Genomic DNA, 17943 nt, shown 5'->3' with positions numbered 1-17943 from the left:
AATTTAACAATTCGCTCTCCACGCTATTCTGTAAAAGAGTTAGAGACTGACTTTTGTTTGAATACTGAAAGCCATTAGGGGAGTGAGTAAGTTTAGGGTCCAGCAAATTAAAAATTACAAAGAGGTATCTACTCGTTAGAGGAATTTGGTTAAAATATATTGTAATATCTATCAAGAGTTCGAGAAATTCTGGTCTGTAATCCCCAAAATTGTTTGTTGATGGTAGTGAGAGTAGATGAAAACAATTACGTGAGTCAACTATATTTATATGTTTCTCAATTGCTTCTTTTTTTTCCTTCGAGGCATAATGTACAAACCTGTCGCCGGAAAGATGTGACACGTAGTATAGGTACAAGGCGATCCTTTTGTAAGCAACTTTGATACTAAAGTCCGAAATTACTTCTTGTAATTGCATTGTTATAAAGTTCATGAATAATTTTTAGTAAGCAGCCTCAAATTTTGGTATATCATTTTTATCCGCCCTATGACAAAGCAATTGCTCGAATGTTGATAAACGCAAAGCAGCGAGGGGAGCGTTAAGTTCTGATATCATAATTCCATTATAGCAATTCGTTAAAATGACTGATGCTAGACACCAGGTGCCCAAAATGAGTCGCAGGAACCATTTTCGATCAATTTTCTTTGGTAGGAAGCCACTCTCTTCAAACATTGTAGCAAGGATGAACAACCACGGGGCAAAGGAGGTGTTTCTCAAAGCAGTCAGATATTTGTAGGTGCTCGTAATTACAATAATCAATGTCACCGATGTGAGCAATACAAACCACAGCCATGGTTTGAAAGGGGAAATATAGATCCTAAGAGTTATATATTCTTCCCGATTGCAGGTTAGATATTGATACCCAATAAAATCTATGGTTATAAAGGTCTCGAAAGCAGCGATTCCGACACGAATGTCATTGTCGCTGATAAAGACAAATCGAAGACTTCGTTTGGCTGCGTAGCATTTGTGTTTAAAAATCAAGGTACGATTTGCTTTTGAAAATACAACCTGCAACATATGCTGTATAATCTTAGGACTGCTTAAGTTAAGCTCAAACGGGTTTGATAATTTGTCTCTAATGTCAAGTCTTCCTCCAGCCAAAGCTTCACTTCCATAACACCATGATTGCATTGGTGGTTCTATATCACGAATACTTTTGAACACGCTTTGCGTCAGCTGACCTGTTTCTATGCCACAGTACAAAACTTTGATCAGATAGTAGTGTTCGTTTATGCTAATTTCATCCCAGTCGTCGCGATGCCAATAGCATATTTTGAATTTATCTCCCCCTAATAGGAATAACACTCCAATTTTGTTACGTCCGTTTGGATGAATATAAACCTCTGTAAGTATTTGTTGCTCAGTTTGTGTTGTGACAACTATAAGGATGGCTTTATCCCATAGACGGTTGTGTCTTTTGCCTCTTTCAATATGAAACATATACCCATTTCGAAGCATGTCAGCGTAGTAATCTAATTCTGAATGTCGTAAAGCGACAAAGTCTCTCTCGCGAAAATGAAAGAATGAAAGAATTATTGCAATATGGCAGTCTGAGGAAAATCGTGATTTGAATATATCCATTTGTGTTTTCTTATATCCAGACGAATTTTGTATTACACGATTTGATTCCGTTATTTTAACAGGGTGGACAATATTAAACCAATCTATATTATAATGGGCTCGTCTCTGTGTCCATCGTGCAATATTTCGATGTAACATGAGTCCAATTTCCACATCATGATTTCAAATACGGGATTCAGTTTTGACTCAATGGGTGAAAATTGGATAAGAAAAAACAAAGATATTGCAGGAAACATATGTGAAATAGTTGAAGACAACATTATGCTTCTTCTGAAGACGAAATACTAAATAGTCTGATCTGCAATCTGAATTGGTAGAAAATATTGCTTAATTTCAACTCATTTAGAGACTTTCTTCTATAAAAATAAGTAACTAGAAGCTAGCAGTCGTAACTGTAACCTTACCAAGAACTTGAAAAATAGCCTTAACTGACTAAATCAAGCACATTGGAGTTGTTTAACTTTTCCAAAATTACCAATGACTTTATTTTGAGGAGAAAACATTGGCATTAGGTGTTTCTTGGCGTATTATATAGAGTTGTAATATAAATTTTAAAACATGCAGGTAAACTTTTATATGGTCGATGCTGACTTTGCTTACGTGGGCAAAAAGAATCTAAAAAACAATATCATCCATCAACTACGTGTACACAGATAGGAATGTACAAGTAAGTATCCAGGTTAATCTACTTATTAGTAAGCAAGCATAAATGCACTAGATATCTGTACCTTAAAAACATATGTACATATGTATGTATAAATACTTATAGCTTTGCCAGGATCCATAAATTGGGATTGGGGACATGAAAGCTTAAGGTATTATATATAATATGCAGTATATTTTAGCTAACCATTTCTTTCAACAGGCACCACACATAAATATTTAAGTGATGGAAATTGCGTGTCGAATGGTGAAAAACATTTTCAATCTATATACATTAACATGGTCCACTTAACATAATTTTTTGACTCCCAAACCGACCAAATTTTCGAAAATGTGATTCACATAGGCATCCGGTTGATTTGCATAATTTGTTTTGCATAATACTCATATGACCTAATGGGAATTTATCTAATTTCAAATTATGCAAAACAACAATTTTGCATAACAGTTATTTGCATAATCTTAGTTTTTGTTCGATTTGTACAAACTTTGGTTCCGTTCACCTAGATTTAATTTAGTGTACACGGTTGCTAACCCTAACGTTTTGAGCCGGACGGTCTGGAGAGTGCACTCCACGTCTCTCCATGGGGTCTTGTTTCTAAACTGTGTTTCTAAACTGTTGAAATGTTTATTACTCGTCCCCGCACTTGTATGTATTGTTTTCATATTAGACCTATTTTTTTAGCGATGGCAACTCTCCATTTCAAAAAAGTCTTTGACACTGTCTGGCTCAACGAAATGATAAAATTTTTCATTCCAGCAAAAATCCGGTAACGAATTTCAGCCAAAAATACAAATCCAACTCCTGAAATTATCCCTCCGCACAGAATGAAGATTGTTACAATTGCCCCATCCAATCCCATCGGCTCAAAAGGTTGCATGCTTTTAAGTTGTTTCGCTGGTTTGCGATTCGAATATTTCCGGCGGGTTTCCTCTTCTTTTAACCGATTGTAGATCCCAGTCTCAACCACATCTCTGAAATATTTTGGGACGCTTGATGACTGCAGATGAAAAAATTTCAAACCAATTGGAGTATAGTCTAGGATTTGTTTCCCCTTGTAAACTTTTTTTGGTAGGATAATGCCTCGTCAAGTAGTGATATTCTGCTTGGATAGTATCGGTTTTTACAATGAAAACTGATTTTCCGCAATCCAGCAATTCACTTTCGACGCTATTTCGTACATGAGTAAAGGTTTGGTTTGAAAGTTGCAAGCCTTTAGGAAAATGGGTAAGTCTTGGGTTCAGCAGGTCAAAAATTAGAAAAGCGTATTTAATTTTTAGATCAATCAAATGTATAATATCTAACAATAATTGGGTAAATTCTGGAGTCATCGGACCCCCCGACGTGTAAATTGGTGGTAGTGATAGCAAATGAAAGCAATTCTTTGGGGCAATTCTGCTTATCTCTTTCTCAGCGAGATGTTTCCCTTCTTTAAAGGACATAATGGACAGAGGATTTGCTAGAAATGAGAGATAGTATACGTAGAAGGCAGTCATTTTATAGTCAACTTTTGAAATTCCATCTTTCAAATGGGTTAGTAGTGCTGTATTGTTTAACATGAATTTTACAATTAAATCGACATAGACATCTCGAAATTTTGGTATGTCATTTTTATCCGTCCTGTAACAAAGCAGCTGCTCAAATGTTGACAAACGTAAGGCATCGAGAGGAGCGTTAAGTTCTGATATCATAATTCCATTATAGCAATTTGTCAGAATGACCGATACTAAACACCAAGAGCCTAGAATTAGACGTATAAACCATTTTCGATCAATTTCTTTAGGGAGGGGACCACTCTCTTCGAAAATTGTGGCAAGTATGAACAACCACGTGGCGAAGGGGACGCGTCTCAACGTGGTCAGATATTTGTAGATCGTGGTAATTGCGATAATTAATATCAGTGATGTTAGCAATGTGACCCACAACCAGGGCTTGAAAGGGGTGATATAAATCTTAAAAGTTATATATTCTTCCCGAATGCAGGTTAGATATTGGTACCCAATAAATTCTGTGACTATTAACCTTTCAAAAGCAGAAATCTTGTCGGGGGTTAGACCGAGATCATTATAATTGATTAACTGAAATTGAAGACTTTGTAAGGTCCAGTGACATTGAATTTCAAAAATCAGGGTTCGATTTGCTTTTAAAAATACGACCTGCAACATATGCTCTATAATTGTTGAACTATTGAAGTTAGGGTCATACGGGTTTGATAATTTGTCTTTAGTAGCAAGCCTCCCTCCAGCTAATACTTCGCCGCTATGACACCATATTTCTGGCGGGGGTTCTATAGCAGTAATAATTTTGTACACACTTTGGCTCAAATGAGCTCTTTCTGTCGCAGTACAAGCCACCGCTCATGAAAGAGTACTCCACAATGTTAACCATTTCATACGGCTGCTTGCGATGCCAGTAGCATATTTTGAACTTATTTCCCTCAAGAAGGAACAGCACTCCAATTTTATTAACTTGGTGTCCCTCAAAATACACCCCGTGAAGGATATGTTTCTTAGTTTGTGTCGTAACAAACATAATGATGGCTTTATCCCATGAATGGATATACTCGTAATTAGGATTGAAATCTTTGTTTTCAGTATGAAACATGTACCCTTTGCGAACCAAGTAAGTGTAGAGATGCATGCCAATACCTCCTTTAGCCACTAATTCTCTATTTTGTAGGTAATAGAACGATAGAAATATTGCCATCTGGCATTCTGAGGAAAATCGTGATTTGAACGTATGGATTCGTATCTTCTTACTTACAAACTCGTATGCAAAATTTGCTTCGGCCATTTTTACGGGGTGGTCAATATTAAACCAATCAATATTACCGTATGTCCATTTGTGTTCGTAGTTCAAGATTAGGATATCGCATAGGTTCAACTTCCCCATCATGGTGCTGAATACGGGAACCATTTTCGAATTAACTGGAGGAAATGCAATAACAAGAAGTACAGATATTGCTAAGATACAGAGAATACTTGAAGGCGCCATGATACTTGATTTGACAGTGAGATAAATCAAAACTAGTAAAACTGTTTATGTAGAATTCAGAGGTCGACGCCGCCGACCACACGCCGCCGACGCCGCCGGCGCCGGTACTTTTTTACGAGCCGCCGCCGCCGAAAATAATTAACGGCGCGCCGACGCCGCCGCGGAAAAAAATTGGCGCCGATTTTATTTTGGCTTGAATACTAGATTTTGGTCTAATTATAATTACAAAAGACACCCTTTAACAATATTTTCAGTCCCAAACTAGAGTTTTCATATAATGACCTCTTATTTATGACAAATACAATGTATTAGAATAGCATTAGAATAAATATTTATGAAAAATAGGAAAAATTTTCCATGATTTTTACCAGCTGAATTTTCAATTAATTTGCGTTTTTGAAGATAAGTTACTTATTTTGGCGTAACCTTAAATTCGCGTCTGTATAATGGCTTCAAAACGCGAATATAAAGATTTATTTTATCACGAAACTGGGAAATTGTACCCGAAATAACTTTCCAACAATTTTCAAAGTTTACTATGCAAATATATTTAATTTCCAAAATTTGCGGGTGGAAATCTTTTTTAATTAAAGAATTGATACCTTAATCTTCAAAATGCTAAATTTAAATTACAAAGATTGAAAAACGCGGTAGTGTTAAAACCCACGAATAATTCTGAGCAATGTCTTGAAGTGATGCGACATAATCAAAACGAACTTGTAGCTTTATAAAAATAGGTGCAATTTGATTAGACATTAAAAAATGAGAATGCTTTTGTCAAAATCGGAGATGTTATAATTTTAGCTTAAAAAGTGCTTTCCATTTTTTACCTTTGACGTTATCAGTGGTCCCTTATCCTACATCTGCCCAAGTGCACAGAAATAGACCGGGAGACATAACGCTTTTATGTACATATAAGGGTTTAAAACTATGACATGTGGAAGCACATAAAAGATTGCGCACATATATTTTTTACCCGACTGCGTTTTATCGAGCGAAAAAGTACAAGATACCTCTTTAAAAGCTCTTAGAAAACTATTCAACATTTGGCGCCGCCGCAGGCAAAAAACCGGCGCGGCGCGCCGCCGCCGCCGCCCCTTAGTGAAATGCAAGCCGCCGCCGCCGATGGTACCATCGGCGTCGACCTCTGGTAGAACTCTGATATGCAATCTGAATTGACTGAAAACGTTGTTTCATTGTAGTTTAATGGAAAAGACACTTAGGAATATCTGATACCATACCCGCGTCTAAAAACTCTCCGGCGTACTTTACCAGGTAGGTAGTAAGTGTTTGAACAAATATATCTAACCGAATAAATTCAGCCTTTCCTAAAATTAGTAATGAGTCCAACTTTATTTCGGCGCGGAAACTTTAGCATTATTCGTTCCATAATCAGCTTTTTTATAATCTGGATTTTGAAACGTTTACATAAGTACATTACTGACGCTGACGTGGCAAACATACATACGTGGACTAAACATTTAAAAATCAATATCATCCATCATGTAAATAGCTATCATTGGTATATTTCCACACGATCCATTAGTCTAATCCATTACTGGGCAATGTTCAACTTACCATGGCCACCAGATGCATACATCTGTACATGGAAAAATTTGGCTGACATGGAAAAATTTGGCTGACATGGAAAAATTTGTTTTGAGGGCATATATAAATAGTGAATAGTCTAACCCTCATTACATTGAATGCTTCCAGTGATTAATTAAATGTTAAAAATCGCGTGTCAAAGGGAGAAAATTATCAGATCGAAACAAATTCCGCTTCTTTACGCCAACTGCGGCCAATTGTTCGAAATCGAGATTCACGACAGCTATGTTTCCGACCTCAAGTCTAGGAGGGAAAGTTCATAAAATACGTTGCGCGGAGAGAATAGTCGTGTATAATATGGACAGGACACAATGACCACCGTTTATTTTTCCGAATTGGAAGAAACTGAATAGTTTTATTGATCGGTATTTATAATTTTAAAAAAATTGTGATTATGATTTACACATAGTTTGATTTTGGTATATATCTGTATATGGGAATCAACTGATGAAAGACGCATTGTTTCATGGCTTTTTGTAAACACACCAGCACATGTTTCCATACGTGTAGTGGGAAACCCCACCAAATCCGGAGCAGCCGGAAAGTGATCGGTAACAACGAAGTCCACAATCCATCGGGGATATGTTGGCGACTAAATAATGTGACGTAAAATTAGGATTACCAATTTAATTGCGGGAACGTCCAAGTATTACGCCAACAAAATGGTGGGTCAGGAATTTTGGATCGTCCATCTTAATCGTGTTAAGCTTAAGAAGACTAGGATAAGGAAGGGGAGGGTGGGAGTTCTAGAAATCGGCGTTTTTTCGATGACGTAATATATGGACGTTCCCTAAACTATTTGGAAAATTTAATAAATTTGCATATTTATGTATGTATATACCTTTGATCCAACATTTTCCTTCGTCAAAACTGCTACTTGGAGCCTTCACCAAACTTGCGCAGCGACTGCATTCATCCGCCGTTTGAGGAAAGTCGCACTCCGATTTAATGCAGCCACAGCTACATTGTCCCCACTGCACGTTGGCGTAACATGCTGAAAAATTGTTTAAAAAATTTGAAAAAATTGAAACAATTTGAATAATGTGAACAAATTTGAAAAAAATCCTGTCGTGAAAAATTGAAGTTCAAAATTTGTGTATGTACCTGCCACCAAAGAAAGCGCTACGACGAAACCGAGAGAAATTTGGGACTTCATAATTTAGCTCTTGTTGTTAGATTATTTAGAGATCGTGGAATAAATATTGAACCTCGTTCAGTGATTTTATTCCTTTTATATGGTTTCGATTGTCATTAAACGAAATGTCATTAGAAATTCTTATCTCTTAGAAAATTATAATTTCCTAGTTATCAAACAAGGCTAATTGTTAGCTAATTACAGGTTTTTTTACCACATCTTAATGATCTGTTAATGATGACATTAAAATGTTTTAAAAACCTGTACAAATAATTAACGAATAATTACACAGGATTTTCCAAAGAATTTCCGATGTTTGGAAATAAAAATTGGTTACGTGTTCATTATTCATTTTGTATTCGGTTTATCTTAAATTCGCTTTATTAGATGGATTTTAAATATACCCCATGTTTCAAGTGTAACGTGAAAAATTAGTATTGATAATTATTCCCTCGTTTTTCATGAATGTGAAATGAATGTGAAATAAATAAAAATATATTCATTATTTTTTCATTAAAAATGTGACAAAAATTGGTTCATTCAATTATTCATGAACTTGAATAATAAATGAATATTTTAGTCAAACTGTATCGAATGAATGAAAGTGAACAGGTATATATGATTGAGACAATTGTAACCGTTTGTATTTAATATTTTCAGAAAATTTTCCTATCCTGCGCCCTTGTGGTCGTCGTTCTTTTCGCTCTGTTGAACGAAGCCCACTCTAAAACGGTGCGCCAGTACTACGATGAATCCGGATATGATTGGGGTTCTAACTCTGGCGGGAATTATGACGGTTACGGCAACAGCGGGGATAAGGGCCCTATCGATTTCTTCGATTTTCTGTACTCCCTGGATTCCGATTCAATTTAAAATAACTTTTGCATTTCTTTACCCAAGGATAGAAATCCTTTTCAAATAATGTTTCTTCATTGGAGATTCATCCAATTCAAAAATTTCAAAAAGTTGTGAATTCTTTATTAATTATGAAAATTGTGAAAATAAATAAATATAAGTCATTACCGATTAATCAGTTTTTATTCATTGTATTTATTTACATAAATAAAGTAAACTTTAGCTTTCCGTTGGGTATTCGTGACTGAATTCAAGAAAATTGATACCTTCAGCGACAAAATGTAACAAAATGAATTTGATTTTCATGCTAGAGTTTCTCTGTGTATATATATATTTCTTGGTTCAAAATACATTCATTTTCTAAACTGAAAGAAAATATGCGTCACATGACCCCCCCCCCCAGTTGATTTTCTCCACTCATATAACGCATGCAAAATTTCATTCCCAATCAGTTTTTGTTGATATTACTTGAATTTTAGCGTTTTTGGACTTTTTGAAAATCCAAATTCCGTAGCAAAAGTTATGGAGTTGGAATTCAGTTGAAATATGGAAACAATTTATACCTAATGTGTACATGGATAATTCTTACATGAGTAAGCTTATCAGCTTATGTATGCAGGTTTGTTATGGTTGTAAAAAATATTTGGGGAATCTATTTCTAAAAACCCAACAAAACCTCGTTAAAATCTATTAAAACTCCCTGTTTGCTATTTTTTAAGTATCAAAATCATGGAATTTTCCTAACCATCCCGTCAATCAAGAATAAGACGTGCAAAACATATCTGCACGCAGTCGATGAAACAGGATAGTTCACCACAATTAGTTGATTATCGCGTGACCACATCGACATTTAAAATAACACCAAAACAAACTTTATTAATATGCATAAATACTTTTTTGGATATCACCAAACCAATGATAACTTCGTACATAGGTGATGAGTAGAGGACATACAAATCAGCGAGTTGTATACTAAGACTGATCAGATTTCACTTTGAGTTGCAAAATATGCAAGCGAAAATGTCAACGATCTTTAAAATAATGTTAACTTTTCACATTGCGCTCTTCTCTCTATCAACCCTCGGCTGTTTTGTTTTACAAATTTTACAACATTGCCCACCACTCATGCCAAACTGTAATTCGGACATTTGCCAAAAACACACTTTTCCTTCTCATCTTCCATCAGTTCTTCTGTCAGTGGACATATTAAGCAGAAATAAGTCCGAAGCAATGGACAGTATAAAACACACTGCATCAAACCCTTGTCCAATTGCTTGGATTCTGGTTCCAAATTTAATTCCAGGAATACACGAAGGAAACCAAGTGATGAACGACTTGATTGATGAATCATCACTGGGATATTATCACACTGCCCTGTTTTTAATATCACTAAACTTCTCTGTACTCGATAGCATGGAAGGATGGTTTCTAGCAAACTTATACGCGAATAATTACTATGATATAATTGATGGGCTGCCGATGTATACGGCAAACATCATCTTACTGAATATTACAGAAGGAGATAATAAGCCGGGTAGAAAGTGGGGTATTGTCTGCTACTTTTGTAACATGGAGTCAAACATCGTTTGGGAAGAAAATGTTTCATTTGGATTACGCCTAGCATTTGATACTACAACCCGTATTAATTCTATCGGTAGCGGCGATCCAGCACAACTGGATATCCGCGGTATGACTTGAATCTTTTTAAACAACTTATTTTGTCCAAGCCAATTTAATTTCGGTACAAGTATATCATCATTGCCCATTCCCAAGTTTTTTCCACTTTTCAGTTCCTTCCAATTGTTTGAAAGACGTCTTCTACCTTGAGGGGGTCGGCTGCTATCCATTTCAATTTACCATTGGCATCCTCCTCCGGAAACTAAACCTCAGCTTAGCATTGGAATCCAACATCGTATCTGCACCCGGCCTGCATTTATTTACTGCATTCAACCCGTTGGAGTTCAGCAATCGGAGAATGATACCAGTCCATGTATCTATCAATTCACAAACAAGTCTTGAATTCGTATACTGTCATTACAAAAGTCATTTCATGCCACCGAGCTGGAGGATTTTTGTATTGCCGTTGGATAGCTGGATTTGGAGTTCGATTCTTCTGACTGCCATATCATTTACGGTTTACTATCGAAGCTTCCAACAAGGTTGGGACGTTTTGGCTGCTCTGCTTGGTCAATTTCCTGGAAATAATAGGTGGACCTTTCTATCCCTTCTCTGTTTCATGGTACTTACTAACGCGTATTTGGCCGTTGTTACAACCCACTTGATAAAACTTCCGCTGGAAAAGCAATTCCTTAGGCTTCACGATGCCATTCAGGAATCAGATTTCAGGTAAAGGCACCCACAAATTTGATTTTGTATGAATCATAAACATTAAATTAAACTACCCTTTACTAAGGCAATTAATTTCACCGTTTGCGCACTACATAGGTATATCGTATCCTCGAAGGAAGCTATCCCAACTTATATTAGGTATTTTGAGGAAAAATTAGCAACATACCGAAAACTTACTGGGAATAAGTCCCATCATTTCCGGATTGTTTCCGAATTCAACACTCAAAGATTGTACACAAATCCACTTCAAATATATCACACTTTGGCTAAATACCGTGGAATGGCCCTTTTCGTGGAGAAAACAAGGGATTTGCAACCATTTTTACGGGATGGTGGAACGAATTATGTGATGGGAACTGTGCAATGCAGCCCAATATCCCAGGATAAAATAGAAGCCTTCAAATATTATTGGATGACCCAGTTCCACCACTCCAAAAGAGCATATGAGTTGATGGAGTATATTCAAATTTCTGGAATTCAAACCCTAATTACAAATCTCAGACAGGAGATTCTCTTCTACAAATTGTTCCCAAAACAAAACCAAATTGCTAGTCTTGATGTTGGAAAGGGTTCAAAACCGGTAGTGAGACGAACCAGAAAAGATGTACTTGGGGGAAGGAAGCCTCAGAAGTTAACCTTATTCGGGTCAAATTTACAGAATCCATTCATCCTCTACTTGGGTCTAATGGGGGGTTCAATTCTAATTTTCGTTTGTGAGCATAGCAAATCCACTCGGGAGGTGTTCATTGATAATGCCAAAATCGTTAGGATAGGTTTCAAAAAGATTTTACAGATCTTTGTAGACATTTTCAGTCGTATCTTTTGCTACCTGCTCATGGACGAGGTAGCATCAATTTCAGAAGCACGCATGTCCAGAAAATCACGATGCAACTTAAATTTATGTTTCTCTATTTACTTTCGGTGAGGATGAAGAGCAAAAGGCTCTCGTTTACCTGGGAACAACTCGCATATCACCTGGCATTCTGCGGAACTGATGATACAAAATAAAATCCGCAACCGGTCTTCTGAGATTGAATTTTAATTGAAAATCGAGGAATCAATTTGGCGCAACGTCAGTTGCATTTTGACAACACATAATCAAATGATCTCAACTTATCGTGGACACAGACAATGAACGCACATACTGCAATCCCACGAACTTTGTTGAAGTAAAAATAACCCTTGTAACTGGCAGACATGATTTTTCCAACTACACAATGTTTTATTTACTACTCACAAACATGAAGGTCCACATAACTTTGTTTCCTTTTATTGATCAACTTTAATTTTGAAGGATTTTAATTACGAATCACAAAGTTTTGATTGTGATAAATTTATGCAAATCAAGTGATTATTTGGAGATGTTACATTGTTTCAGGGCTTTTTGTAAACGCACCAGCACATATTTCCATACGTGTAGTGGGACACCCCACCGAATCCAGAACAACCGGAAAGTGATCGGTAGCAGCGAAGTCCACAATCCATCGGGGATATGTTGGCGACTAAATAATGCGACGTAAAAAAAGTTATTTTTAAACTTGTCGGATAGGGAACGTCCATTTATTAAGTCATCAAAAAGGTGAATGGGTAGTTTTGGATCGTCCATCCTAGTCGTATTAAGCTTAACAAGACTAGGATACGGAAGGGGTAGGTGGGAGTTTTAGAAATCGGTGTTTTTTGATGACATAATATACCGACGTTCCCTGCATTTTTTGAAAAATTTGATAATTTTTTTACCCTTGATCCAACATTTTCCCTCGTCAAAACTGCTGCTCGGGGCATTCACCAAACTCGCGCAGCGACTGCATTCGTCCGCCGTTCGGGGAAAGTCACACTCGGATTTGATGCAGCCACAACTGCATTGCCCCCATTGCACGTTGGCGTAACATGCTGATAAATTGTTTAAAAAATTGAAAAATTTTGAAAAAAATCGTCCTTGTTTAACAGGAAAGATAAACATTTATGTTAATACCTGCCACCAAACAAAGCGCTACGACGAAACCAGGAGAAATTTGGAACTACATAATTTAGCCGTTAGATTATTTAGCGATCGTGGAATAAATGTTGAACCCTGCTCAGTAACTTTCTGCCTTTTATATGGTTTTGAATGTTTTTGGAAATGAAATGTCACTAGAAATTCAAATCTCTTAAAAATTATAATTCCCTAGTTATCAAAAGCAACTAATTGTTAGTTAATTACAGGTTTTTTACCATATCCTAATGATGTGTTAATGATGACATTAAAATGTTTTAAACAGTTTCTAAATAATTTAAGAAGAGCGAGACTGGATTTTCCAAAGATCTGCTTCTTAAATAAATGCACTCTAAGTAATCCGGTAATAAAATAATTACCCGGGGGTGAATATAAAAATATGATTCAAGAGCCGTGTTAATAATTTATTAAAGGTTCGCATGTATATATGTAGACAGCTCTGGTACTATTTAGTCTAACTTAGGACTAAAACGGATTAAGTATACAAAACTTGTATTTGTGCATCAGACAGTAAAAAATTTATCACTTTGGGTACAAGTTTGCATATTTGTATTGTTACCGGATTATTTAGAGTGTGCTTAAAAAATACATAAATCGGTGTAGGAAGTTCCATTAATTAGTAAAATCCTCATGATTGAGGAAATCTGTTTTTAATTGAGACGAGATAATATTTTCGTATAAAATAAGTAGAGATCGTTCTGCAGGAACCAAAGCGTATCTGTTCCATTTCTGAACAATTTTAAACAAACTGAGAAAAATATTTCAAAGTTTTGCCTGCTTAAAATGGACAAGGTAAATAAAACTTAGACTTTTACTCTTAACCGTCTTTGTACACATGGAGGCCATACCTTTTCAAAAAATATATCCTAGATAATTCTAAATTCATTAAATTTAACAATTCGAAAAAATAATATTCATTTCATCAATTTTTGAAAATAAACATTTATTCAGCCATCATTATATAGTTTTTGTCATCTCAAATTCGCTCTATTAGATGGATTTTAGATACACCACGTGTTTCTATGTAGTGTAAAGTGAAAAATTAATTTTGAGAATTGTTCCCTCTTTTTTCATAAATGTAAAATGAATGTGATATGAATAAAAGCTGTCATTCATTTATTCAAAACTTCTTGAAAAAATTGGTGTACTCATTTGTTCATGATTTTTTTGAATAATAAATGAATAGCTTTGCCATTGTTTATCGAATGAATGAAAGTGAACAGGTATACCTACTACTGCCATATATTATGTCTCAAGCATCCCGGGCGCCAAAAACACTAGTAGCAGTTACGTTGGCCAGTTGTAGTATTTTTTATTGAATTCCCCATGCAATTGTCTATCAGAAACCATGTTCCGAAAGTTTTTGTGACCCGAGGTTCTAAAATGACAGATCCGCCAAACCGACGTGTTGCAATTTTTCAGAAACATTTTGGTAAACATAACTAATCGCAAGATGGTCGACCGTACCATAAAATGATCCACTGGTACTGGTAATGTTAATGAGTGAGATAAAAGTTGACGGGAACGGTCAAAAAGGTCACAAAAAATCACGAAGGCGCGGAAACCCTGAATTCGGCCGAACCCATTCCGGAGCCAAAGAAAAATTTCCCTCCAAATGAACGGGCTGAGTAAAACAAGATCCCAGGCCACTAAACTAGACCTTAAACTTATGTCTTCAAGATTTGAAGAGAAATACTTGCTAACTTCATGCCAAGCAAAAATAGAACCCTGATAGGCCGGGCGCAGGTCATGCGGTACGCGCTTGCAAGATGAAAATAAATATTTTTGAAAGATAGGCAAACTTTTACAATTGAGGCCATATAAAATCAGTACAAGCACTGTGTCCACACCCTACCAGTCCATATGATTCACGAAAATTTTACAAATCTTAATCGGACACACCATCCAGCTTCTGTGATTTTTTTATTCTGCGTAAACTGGATTTGGTCAAAAAAGTGAATTTTCTTTCTCTGGAGGTGCAATTTTTTGTCAAAAAATATTTTTTGAAATAATCGAGCCAATGGGAGATCCACTAGACCACACCCAACCAAAAAATAGCTACAAGATATTCGAGCAGTGCTCAGGACCTTCTGATAAGGCCAAAATCGTAAAGAGAGGGTAGAATTCCAAAATTTCTGACTCCATTTCGGACCAAGAACAGAATTCACTGTCGCCGGACCTCAACCTTCTGGAATATGACATGTGGTCTAAACCGAAGCTAGATACATGTGCTAAACGCCACATAAGATTTGATTCCGAGAAAAAATCCATCGCTTAGAAATGAGACAAATATTCCTTGAAATGAGTGCGTACCGCGAGTGAGATATGGGTACCTAAACTTTGGGCTCTTGTAGCTTCGAAAAGAGGAAATTTGGAAAAGTGCTCGGTGTATTCTGTAGGGAATTTAATGGGCTTTCTCGTGATATCGCTATTTTTTCAAAATTCAAAAAACTGAGTCCGCTAGATTTATTTGAGTAGTGGTCAAAACTTATGGCAGTACTAGGTACAGGTACATATGATAAAGGTAATTCTAATTGCGTGTATTTAATATTTTCAGAAAATTTTCCTACCCTGTGTCTTGATGGTCTTTGTTCTTTTTACTCTGTTGAGCGAAGCCCACTCCAAAACGGTGCGACAGTACTACGACGATTGGGGTTCCAACTCTGGCGGGAGTTATGACGGTTACGGGAACAGCGGAGATAAAGGCCCTATCGATTTCTTTGATTTTCTGTACTCCCTGGATTCTGATTCAATTTAGAGAAATTTTTATCTTTCCTTCACCCATGGATTGTTCCCCTATTCAAAAAATGTTTCTTCATTCGAGATTTATCTAATTCAAAAATTCAAAAATTCAAGAAAGGTTGTTCATTCTTCATTAATTTTTTAAAATGTGAATTTATATTAGGAAATTAATATAAAATAGTTCATAAAAATAAACTAATTAATAAAAAATAATCAGCAAAACTTAAATATTTTCCCATGGAAGAATTAAATCAAAATCACACCAGCCTAACTTTGTAAAGCTAAACATTATCGATTTTTTGGTGCATTAAAATCTTCATATTGTGAAAAACTAGCGGAGATGAACACGTTTCAAAATCGCCATTTGAATATATGGAAGAAGGGAAAGTTGAGACGCAACAATTCAAACTCAAAACCCGCATACTATACCACCTTAAAGACTAGTTTTGTGACTTTTTTTGTAAACCTAATTTGAAAAATGCCCCCACGATGAAGGAGAGGTACTAGTGAAAGGCTGTTCCAGTCCATTTTCCACTGGAAACGTTATCAAAGAAGCTGAAATTATCTTATTGTGGAAAGAATTGGCAATTAATTTATAGGACGATGCCTCGTAGACATGTTCAAGGTCATTCTTTGCGTTTAACATCACTGTCACCACTGAGAAACTACCCAATGCTAAATGACTGAAAAAGCTTAAAATTTGGTTAACCTGACTTAATTAACCACCAAGAAGACGCGTTTGAGACTCGGAGCAGAGCAGACTGGCCCTCTGCTCGCTCTCACTTGTAAACTCTGTTTCATTTCTGGTGATATCAGCGGGAAAGTCACGTGCCCATGTTAAGTAAATGGGCACATGACTTTCCCGCTGATATCACCAGAAATGAAACAGAGTTTAGTTTCTTACATTGCATCTCGTCTGAAAGTTACTCAGAGCAACTGAAGATTAAGTTGCAAACAATAACGTATCTAATTATGGAACTCAAAATTGCACTGGACAACGCGTTGCGTGATGCGTTAAAACTGTATTACAGGGAAATTGACATCGTCATTGATCGCATTTTTTACCGTTTAACTACTCGTAATTGTGAAAAAGTTAACTGGGGTGTAAAATCTGCAAAAGTGAAACGACAAACACGTAGCTGTGTCATCAAACACGGAGTACGGCCCCGTAAAATTGGCTGTTCGCGACCTGCATCTACGCTGCAACGACGGGTAAGTGGCCGGGTCAGGGGACGCCCTTCCAGCCACTCCCCCAACAGGGGCCGCGAGGGACGCTCCAAAGGCCCTGTCCTGCTGTTCGACCTGAACGGTCATAATAATCACGTTCTTCCTGCCGACGGAATCACGCCCAGTCTATCGAGAAAGTTTCGAAAGGGATCGAATAAATCTTATCCTTATCCTTAATTAACCACCAAGATCCCTTATCCCAAAACAGCACCGTCCAACCTGGAGATTACAATAAATAAACTATCCAGATAACAATTTAAATTTATTTGGGAAATATTATAACAAAATGACCTACAGCATTGAGAGAAAGCGACCTTTTTTCCGCTTACTGCGGTTTAATCTCACCAGTGCGCAAAAACGGACGATGATAATTTTGGTTCTGCAGGCATAAAAGATCAAAACATCCCTGAGTAGTCATCAGACATTAACCGATTGGATTATTTCAAATTTTTTTCGTGGAATGACAATTTTCTGAGAATTTGCGGATTTTGACGTACTTTGGAACGCTTAAAATAATAATTGAAAGAAATGCACCCTAGAAAAGTCCCTAAGGGCATGTCCTTAAAAATCAGGACAAGGACCATCACATCGAGCAAGTTTCGAATCTGTAAAGATCCGCATGCGGGTTAAAAAATTACGAAAGATTTATACAACAGTTTCTTGGACCACCCTCTGTACTTGAAGACTACATGTCTTTCAACAAGCATCGCACATAAATAGATAAGCGTTAGAAATAACGTGACAAAGATGGAAAAAATATGAACTCTAAATATACATATGTGCATAATAAGCTT

At 36.5% G+C, this 17943-nt stretch overlaps 1 protein-coding gene and 1 long non-coding RNA gene across 2 annotated transcripts; both read right to left on the bottom strand.

The window, feature by feature from the left end:
* Positions 1–7172: 7172 nt before the first annotated feature.
* LOC110856637 lies at positions 7173–8036 on the bottom strand. Its single transcript, XM_022105125.2, has 3 exons — positions 7953–8036; positions 7690–7842; positions 7173–7440 (listed from the first exon to the last, which is right to left on the bottom strand). Exons 1-3 carry the CDS (start codon positions 8002–8004, stop codon positions 7313–7315), a joined length of 333 nt encoding a protein of 110 aa, XP_021960817.1. The 5' UTR covers positions 8005–8036; the 3' UTR covers positions 7173–7312.
* A 4409-nt stretch (positions 8037–12445) lies between these two features.
* On the bottom strand, positions 12446–13234 carry LOC118437828. The gene is made up of 3 exons (XR_004836398.1): positions 13160–13234; positions 12925–13077; positions 12446–12689 (listed from the first exon to the last, which is right to left on the bottom strand). It is a non-coding gene; the product is annotated as an uncharacterized LOC118437828 (long non-coding RNA).
* Positions 13235–17943: the final 4709 nt, after the last annotated feature.

This window comes from Folsomia candida, unplaced genomic scaffold (assembly GCF_002217175.1).
Source record: "Folsomia candida strain VU population unplaced genomic scaffold, ASM221717v1 Fcan01_Sc016, whole genome shotgun sequence".
NCBI lineage: Eukaryota > Metazoa > Arthropoda > Collembola > Entomobryomorpha > Isotomidae > Folsomia > Folsomia candida.
The sequence above is the reverse complement of the archived record's forward strand: the minus strand, read 5'-3'. Positions and strand labels throughout refer to the sequence as shown.